Consider the following 9933-nt stretch of genomic DNA (forward strand, 5'->3'; position numbering starts at 1 on the left):
AGTAAATTCTTACATAATATCACGTGATCAAGGAAATGTCCCCGTTTATGCCTTTGAAGTCACCTCTGAGATTTATTATAAATACGAATATTTAAAATTTTTATCGAATTGCGTAAGTAATAGAGGCTATATTTGAAAGCTCATTCAAATCGATAGACATAGCAAGATCATTTCTTAATGCGATATAAAATTTCTGTTTTTTGTTATGAAAATATATGTTTATAAACAACGATTTTAAACAGAATTATATTTAGCCTGAAAATTCTATGATGCAATGAAATAGACCATTAATATGTTATCTTATATAAGGATTTATTTATGCGAACAAAAATAACATCCATGCGTAGTTATAGAACAAACAATGAGTATAATTTTTTTATCCCTCCTTTCCTCTAATCGCGCTAACGCAGAACTAAATATTGAACAGTATAATGTTTTCGGCATTTATTGAATCTCCCACAAAGCTGCTTATGGATTCTTTTGATATTTTGATATTTTCTAGATTTCTCCGATCGTTTCGTCAAAATATTATTTTGATTCTGTGTTCAAAATAATATTTTGAGTCTGTGTTATTCAATCCCCTATTACGAGCATACTGAACTGTGCGAAATTCAAATTTAGAACTTCCTTCCTCCTTTGTAAGGACCGTGGGGTCATCGGACGAAATTTCAGCTGTTCGCTATTCATAAGTACGTCGTTACTTCACTTAATTTTCCTGAATATGACGCGTGCCATTATTTAAATAAATATTTTTATTTAAACGTAACGCGAAGTTCAACAAACTTTATGTGAATATAGCAAGCGCTTTTGTAAACTTTTCTCATGCAATAAAGAGATAAAATAAGTATTAACAAAAATGTATTTTTAAGGGAAAGGATTCCAGTTATATACCAATTATTAAATATATTTATTAAAATATACTAGTTACATACCTATATATACACAAATTTGATGCAGAAATGATTGAGTCTGCTTGAGGCTGCTTCTATAAATACTCTAATATTGTATCACTATAATTATTACCTACATAGAGCTAATAGCTAGAAAGATTTTCTGAGTATAACATTTTCATAAATATGTTGAGGATGATGAATGCATATATAAAAAGGGAATATCTTACAAACAGACCTTAAACTTAAATTAATTTAATTCAACACACACACACACACAAGGTATTTACCAGACGATTAACCGTTAAAAATGAACAAATATATTATTATTTACTAATAACAGGACCGCTCTCACTCTTTAGCGAGGACTATGTCACTAACGGTCTGACATACATAAGGATAACTGTATTTTTGTGTTTTCATAAGATTAATTCAAGATTGTCTACTTTAGAGAAAATATAGATTAGTCATGTTATATACAACGTGTTAGTAAATTCCGGATTAAGCAACTGGAAAGAATTAAATTTCAATTTAGTTCTTGTTAAAGATTACTTGCAAGCGTATTGGAAAGTAAAAAATGTGCAATTTTTGAGATACCACGATTTTTTTTGCCTTAATATTATTAACCTTTTTTATATATTAGAATACGACAATTTAATATAATCGCTGGCAACTGAGCTGGTGGTTCGCCTGATGGTAATTAATCAACACTGCATACAAACATTTCCTTATCCTATAGGATAAGGAAAGGATTGACATCGTGAATAAAGGAATGGATTGGGAATGGTAAGGAAAAGGCTATGGGTGAATTGAACGAACGAATAACGAGAAATCTATAAAAGAGTCTCGAATTTAATAAAGAATTCATTAATTGTATTTGTTTACACTCAGCAATACTTTACACGTGTTGCCATTATACACGTGTGTATGCACTTAGAAAAATTTAACGACTTTTCAAGAGCAAGCCATGGCGTACCTGACGAAGTAGGCGTTACTCTTCGTAACACTAGTTCATTCAACTATATCTGACTCATTCATCACTTGCAGTACTCTAAATGAGAACTATGTTAATAGAATAACCATACCATAGCGGTATTCTGGCCTATCGTAATAAATTCTAGTGAACTCTATGCTTCTTTTCTCCTGTCTATTATTATGGATATTACTTATCTCTGTGAAGAAATTAATTATTTTTCATCCGCTAGCTTCTATTTCCACAGTCTCAAAAATTATACCATAAAATAGCTCTATTGTGATGTGAATTGAAGAAAATCTCAAACACACTTTCGCAATTATGATATTAGTAAAAAATAATAAAACTTTAAATATTATTGACGTGGATAATGGATTTTACTTACAATATTTTTAGTTTAGATACTTGCACAGAATTTTCGTTATAATTGTAGCTATAAAACGCTAAATAATCATATTCAACATTAAAGCGTACAGATATTCCTTAATTAATTTAAGTTCCCCTAAATTTGACGTACATACGTCATTTATGTGAAGTATCCCCTTCTGCCATAAAAAAAATTCACCTATACTTATATAATCTTATATTATAATAGGTACCCAACATACTACTAGACGCTAGACAATAAGGTTTATTTAGAACATATTTCGTAATAACATCGTTCTACAAAATATCATCACCATAACGGAATGTCATGATGTCGCTTTCTTCGAAATACCTGCGTGAGGCCACGCACATGTCTCAACGTTAACAAAGCGCGAAATTCACTATCAAATTTATTTTTGTTTTTATATAAGCATTAAATATGGACTGAAATGTGATTCAGGAATCAGGTCGTCATTTCAGAGATGCGTTTTTTAACACTTGCACGCACCAGAACTGATCATATTTAAACGTCATAATTTATGAGATATTTATATAAATTCTTGTTTTTATATTATTGATTCGTGAGGAAAGAATGCATTTCAGTAAAAAAGTCCAACCGTAATATATATAAGCATAGAATTTTGACTCTTAACTTTCTTACTCTCGGCAGAAGGAGCATAATTCAAATAACCCATGCATGATAAAATAATATGCGTATAATATGCGTATGCCTATGCGTATAATCAAGAAAGTTCTAGGACTATGAAATATAATATATATTACCTTTTTTTTGTTTATTATATTTTATTTAACATAGCGAAATGGGTAACATTAGAAAAATTTCTAATAAATTTTAATTCTATAAAAAAAAGTTTTTATTTCATTAACAAAAACATACATTAATTTATTTGCTTAACTTATTTACTGATTACTAAGTAATTCGAAATTTATAAGAATTCCAAACCATCCTAACGTTTATTTGTTGCGTGTAATATGTATGTTGGTGTCATTATACGACCTCACTAATACCGTAACGGTAAGTGGGCCAGGCCATTGACGGCCTTACTCACTACCCCGGAACACAATTAGCGAATTCTCGAGATTTTTTCGTGTAAAACAGTACTTGAATCAGGGATGGTATTAGATTTGTATGTACTTAAGAAGCAATAAACCGTCATTGAAGTTATGCTTTGGAACCCATAACCGAATACAATAAACGAAATCTTGAGATTTTTATGAGTGAAATAGCACTTGAGTTAGATTCTTTCAAAAAATATTGTATTTTCTTTTTGGTCTCTGAAATAACAGCAGTGTTGTTGTTACGTTGTCTGTGGAAAAAATATCGTTATTATAAAATATGACATTTAGTAAAAACAATTAAAATGTGAACCGACGCAATATAATTTCCAATTAATATCCATTTTTAAAGATATTTTAACATGTTTGATGCTTTAATATAGTTTTTGAATAATTATAAGTCATTGTAATATGCTTACTTAAATGGCTTACTCTATCACACAGTTCATTACGTTTTCGACAATGACTCATTAATTACCGACATGCATTTTCACTAAAATAAGAATACCTAACAAACCATTTGGAAACAAAGAAGATATTATTTTATCAGTTTTTCAACATCGATGCTATCGTTGCATTTTTTAAACTTCTGAATGAATCAGTTGTCTTAGGGTTACCTATTTTTATATGAATATAAAATACTAGACGGTTATCAAGATTCCTGTTTCATCCCAAGGGAGCATTTAATCAAGATAAAAAGTATCCTATCACCCAAGTCAGCTTATACACCGTCTGTATACCAAATCATCGAAATCGTTTCAGTAGTTTCAGCATGATTGACGGACAAACATCAAAACAAACAAACTTTCACATTTAAAATATTAGTATGATATGAGAATATGTACCTGTTCTATACTGAGATTTATTTCTTTTTGTACATTTTGCGTTGATTTAATGTATGCTTTTATTCAAAGAAATAGGTGAAATATTATCAATGGGATTAAATGAAAACAATATTTTATTTCTTTGACAGTTAATTGCATCAAAATTTTACAAGAAAATTGTATGAAAATACATATTAACATAACATTCACCTGTAACATCTTATATACGAAACGATTATTCTGCCATGTAGCAACCCTACTAAAGTGATTCATTCAAGAGACTGCTCCAATTTCTTTTAGCATAATTTAGCGTCCATAGTACGCGACACTCATTAATTATTCCGAGTATTAAATAATGTAATGAAGTTTGAATTTTAATGACACGTTCCACTGGTCGCGTGATAAGTTATTAACGACTTACTAGCTATGTCACGCGGTTTCGCTCGGAGGTCGTGGCACCCTCGGTTATAACATTTCCATCTCCTATTTAAACTTCTTAAAGGCACTTCTTAATAGCACATTTTCATTCCAAAATTCAAATCTATCTAGATCAGCGTTCTAGTAAGTGGTTTAGTCGAAGAAGCATTGATGATAAAGAGAGAGACAGACTGACTAACGAATTTACAATACGTGTGGTTTATAATATCAATATATGATTATTCCAATAATCTCCTTCACAGGCCATTTTCACAGAATGGAATTTCATAATACCTAGAGATATTTACATGTCTCTTGCGATTAATGCTTTAAAATCAAATATGCTGGTACTTTATATAAAGCGAAATGAAGAATTAATTACTTAAAATGTCATAATTGAGAAGACTTTCTTTTTCATATTTATGAAAATAATTACAAATTAATAAAATGGATACTTCAATCTCTTTATACACATAATACTTACTCAGTCCAATTGAACAGATGTTAAGAGTTTAAAATATTAATTATAGTAATCTAATAATAATGTGCTTAGTACATGACAAGCACGCGCTTGTCATGTACTGAAAACGCTTTCCGAATCTCATTCCGTCTATCGCATCTGGGTATACCGTGTGGCACGTTTGCATATAACGTCTGCTATATTTGACTATAGCTTAAGTCTTGTCTATGCCAGAGAACTAACATTCTATTTTTGAAAATATTTCGCACAAATTAGTTTTTTTTGCTTTGCAGCCATCTTTGTTATTTAGTTTTCACTCTCAAGACGGTCTTTTAACTGTATTTAGTAAATTAACCGATAAGCTTATCTTTAACCTCTCTGGTTAGCCTCATTTACGTTTATGACATATAGATACTAATGTCTTTCATCAAAATGCAATGGCATTTTCTTTGGATAGTTTGAATTCTTTTAGTCTCATCTTAGGGTACAATGAATAAGAACTATCTGATATGAATTGTTACAATGTATACCTATATAACTGCCTGTAGTTTCTTTATGCTTTGTAAATATCAAAAAATGCACTTTTAAAATTCTCTCTTCGTGTTTGTTGTTTTCAAAAATTCATAAATGACATTGATGAACAATTATTTGTTTGGATAAATTTAAATTTAAAACTTCGGTATGAGTGGTTAATTCATATCACATTAAAAAGTGCTATAGATTTAACAGCAAATCTTACACCCTATCTACATCCCAAAGAAATAATACTTCTCATATATTATTAACAGGTTTGAGTGTATCGTATTCTTAAGAACTTAAACTAGACGCATTTCACAACTTCAACACTTTTATTTTCAAAGAAGGTATTTTGCCTAGTGTTAAATATATACATAAATATTTATAGCTACAGTATAACTAGTTATTATACCTAGTTGTTTTGGTTGATAGTGTTACAAAATAAGCTTCAATATTTAGCTGAAAACTAAAATAAAATAAAATAAATCTATTATTTAAATCGATTAAAAAAGTATATACGCGCATTATCACTAGTGTGACGTGATGTAACTATACATAATTATCTCACAAAGATGCAATCGTCTCTACGTGTACTCTGCATATTAGATAATTAATTACAACATATTATGTACGTACATTTATCATAATAAAAATGATCGAACTTTAAAAAATGTCTTCCAGCAACTGTGATAAATTTTATTTGTACAGGAAATGTTTGAAAAAATTTAGCTGCAAGCAAAAAGATTCGATTCATTCCTGGACATAAATTATTTATAACAGGTTCGTGTGGATGAGTCCTTAGCAAGCGAGTTGGATGCAGCTGGCTCGCATACCACAGACGATAATATTCCTTAATGCAGTATCAATGTATGTATATTATAATTTGGATAGATTAAAAATAAAAAAAATATATTCTCAGTAGTCTTTAAAGCTTTCTAATCCCCAGCCGTCATTGGCGGAATATCCCTTTATTGTGCGGATCCATCAACTACGAGAAGAAGACGTAAAGAGAAATATCCGTAACAAATACAGCGCACATAAAATTAGAATCATTTCATGAAAGAAATGCAAGTTAAAGTTTACTTACATATTAATTAACACATCTCGTTTGTATTAGATCACTTATCTCATTTATAACTGATTAATAGCACCTTCCTCCACCCTTCATTATTTTATCGTTACGTTGGGAGCAGGTAGACTGTGTGCGTTCCATCGGAATAACGTGGGTTCCAATTAAAATCGAAGCATATATCAAGTTATTCCAACAAAATTACAACAATGTCAAAATTTCCTATTCCTATAATCCGTTCGCATATAATTTACGCTTTAAAATTCCACGTGGAAAGAAATACAAATACCACAATCACCAGGTTTGTTTATTAATATAAATTTTTAGTCTTAAAAGTCATATAAGAGTCGAACACGCTTCGGCACGAATTGAGGCAGCTCGTACAAAGAAAGTACCACACCACCACAGAAAACCGGCGTGGAATAATGGTATGCCACTGCGTTTCGTACGGTGAGGTGGTGGAGCCAGAGGCCCGTTTCCTTTTCCCCGCCCGTCCCAGTTCATTCCTTCTTTCCAGCCGTCAATCCTTTCCTTTTCTCTTACCTTACAAGCGGGCAGCGCATTCGCAGAGGCTTTTTTTTCATATAATCACGAGTCATTATGTATATTTATAGTAGGCATACATGAGATTCTTGTGCTTTCAGTAGGAGTTACCGGTTAATCTTGGGAAATAAAAGTTTCCAGTTACATTTAATCTTCCTTACTACCTGAGATAAGAGTTGCGAGAATTCAACACAAGTACACAATACATTGGTCAACAAACATACAATAAACATCTTGAATGAAGAATTGGGAATTTCCAAAATTGGAATAACGAAATACAATAATTTTAATATCTAGCTTTTTTTTCATCTCCACCAAGAAGTTACCTGGCCCAAATATAATTGAAATTTGTAAAATTTATTATGTCAGAGTATTTGCCTTTTCATTTTCAATTGTAACAATTGTATAATTTAGAATAAATAAATAAATAAAAGTTATACGACAAAATTTATAAAACAATCTTTAATTTCTATATATCGTTTAATTTCCTTAATTACTTACTGTTTCTTTTTTCTGTTTCATAAATTAAAAAATTATCAATAGAGTTTTGAATATTTAGTTAAAACTTAGTACAAAAGGTAGGTAGTTATTTTATAATTTGGTGAAATTACTTAAATTATGTCTATTCAATTGAAATGACCGTATCATTACATAGTAAATGACAATTATAACGAAATTCCATTAGTAAAATATGAAATGAATAGAAATACAATTAGTGCTTCTTTAAAAAATCTGTCTCATAAATATTTCAACACAAAGATAAAATAGAAATTAAATAAAAAAGATAGTGCTCATCTATTCTTTTCTAGGTAATATTATGCATTAACATAAGTTAATATGTATGTTATATTGTAATATTTATGTAAATGTATTAATTATCTGTAAAATATATATTATAGCTATGCCCAATGGATAACGGTATTATTATTTATCAGATTTATAATATTTGCTGACAATCGCAATTTTCTATACTATTTAAGCTGTCGATGTTAAACACTTAAAACTTAATACGCTAATAACTGTTCAACATACGACGAATGCTTGACGATACTCGGCCCATATTCGCCTTTCGCAGTCTGTACTCTGTGGCCTAAGCAGTAGGCAATTTGAATTTGGCGCGTCGACAGTTGCGGTCAAGCCGCGCGCGCGCTCCAATGCCAGCGAGCAGTGGAACGGACGAATCGAAAGTTTCACTCGTGTTATTTACTTTTTTGTTTGTTTTTGTGCGACGGACGGACTCGTTTTTAGTGATAAATAAAAAATTGCAAATGTAGAATTAAACAAGTGTATATTAAATAATTAAATGCCAACGTGTATATAATTGTGGTATGTAATAGTGTTATTTTTTGTTATCAACTGCTGGTTATCGTGTGGTCCGTGCGAACTTTTAATAAGCTTTACTTCCTTTGTTTAGGGACGACGACGCCTACACCAATGATTGTATAAAACAAAATATGTGCGTTCTACTATTATAGTACTCCATACAGTTCAAAATATTTATAATGGACGGCGAGAGAAAAATAAATTTAAGCGAAGGTGTCCCACTTAATTCGGCAGGTGCGGCGAACATATTTTTGAACACGGGTAAAAATCCAAAAGTAAACGACGGGACTGTCATTCATCTGAAAACAGGTGATTTTCAGTTCCATGGGAATATTTGATTCAAAATTTACTGAACCTTCTATTATTACTCTTTGTTTTTATTTGTAGAAAAACCAGCGGACGTCGGCGTGCATATAAATACGACCTTCTCCATAGCGTCTTCTAAGAAAATTAAGCTCTTGTTCATTTTAAACTTTTTGCTAAGCGTTACATGTATGATAATAAGTTGCTCGATAGCTTTCTATTATTGGAATGAAATGATATCCATGAGAAGGCAGCTCGACGTTTTACGAGACCAATTTCTCATACAGAATATAAGAGATGGTGTTATACACCCAGATAAGACTATACAGAGTCCATTAGTTTCTCATTTAAGGCCCCGTCAAAGAGGTCTGGAGGCAAGAGAGCCTCGCATGGAATTCAAAGATGAGATCTCACCAAATGCTAGAAGGTACTATGTTGAAGACCTCGGAGAAGATATGTTACTTTTAGACTCAAGCAAAAAGAATCCTAGTCATGATAAAAATCCTACTTATGATTTATCAGTCTTCCAAAAAGGTAATATATTTAATAAAAAATTAATATATTTAAGAACATACCAGCAAACAGAAATTAATTATTGCTCTTAATTTCAGAGCCTCTAGTCGTACAATTCAATGGTGCTATGAGAGAGTTAAATTTAGGAACGCAATGTAAGTACCCTAATAATTTAATTGAAAAACTATTTAAACAGATTTTTTCTATGTTACCACCCATTTAATTAAATATTTATTTATTGTACAGTATAATTGTTTGGTTGTATATTTCTTCATATTTATTATTAAACTCATATAAGTAAAATAATGTGAATATAATACATAATGAATTCATGCCACATCAGCTGATATGCTATGCTAACTGAGCAGAATAACATAATCTCAGAAATATGCAATTATAATCTTAATTTATTTACATACCACAGGATGTGTGAGCGATTGAAATATCTTTCATTAGCATTATGAACCTTTATGTATATTTATTAGGTTGAAATTACCACAACTCAGTGCCATATACATATGTGCGTTTTGATTAACCATTGTTGGTAATTAAAGGGCTAGACATTGTTATATAATTTCTTTTGTACTGAATGGAAGAGCTTCTCATTGGAAACAATTAAAATTGCCATCTGCATACCAATATCAAATAACATTATAATT

General features: G+C 30.7%; 1 protein-coding gene across 2 annotated transcripts in view; it reads left to right on the forward strand.

Moving 5' to 3' along the window:
- Positions 1-8219: 8219 nt before the first annotated feature.
- The window catches only part of LOC119829596, a 7932-nt gene continuing 6218 nt past the window's right edge, over positions 8220-9933 (forward strand). The window contains exons 1-4 of one of the 2 annotated variants that reach the window (XM_038352179.1): positions 8220-8461; positions 8550-8719; positions 8846-9295; positions 9373-9429. In XM_038352179.1, the coding sequence (XP_038208107.1) occupies positions 8638-8719; positions 8846-9295; positions 9373-9429 (589 nt within the window). In that variant the 5' untranslated portion in view covers positions 8220-8461; positions 8550-8637. Of the gene's footprint in view, positions 8462-8549; positions 8768-8845; positions 9296-9372; positions 9430-9933 lie in introns of both variants that reach the window. The other variant, XM_038352178.1, reaches the window with a different exon arrangement.

Source organism: Zerene cesonia, chromosome 10, assembly GCF_012273895.1.
Source record: "Zerene cesonia ecotype Mississippi chromosome 10, Zerene_cesonia_1.1, whole genome shotgun sequence".
NCBI classification, from domain to species: Eukaryota; Metazoa; Arthropoda; class Insecta; order Lepidoptera; family Pieridae; genus Zerene; species Zerene cesonia.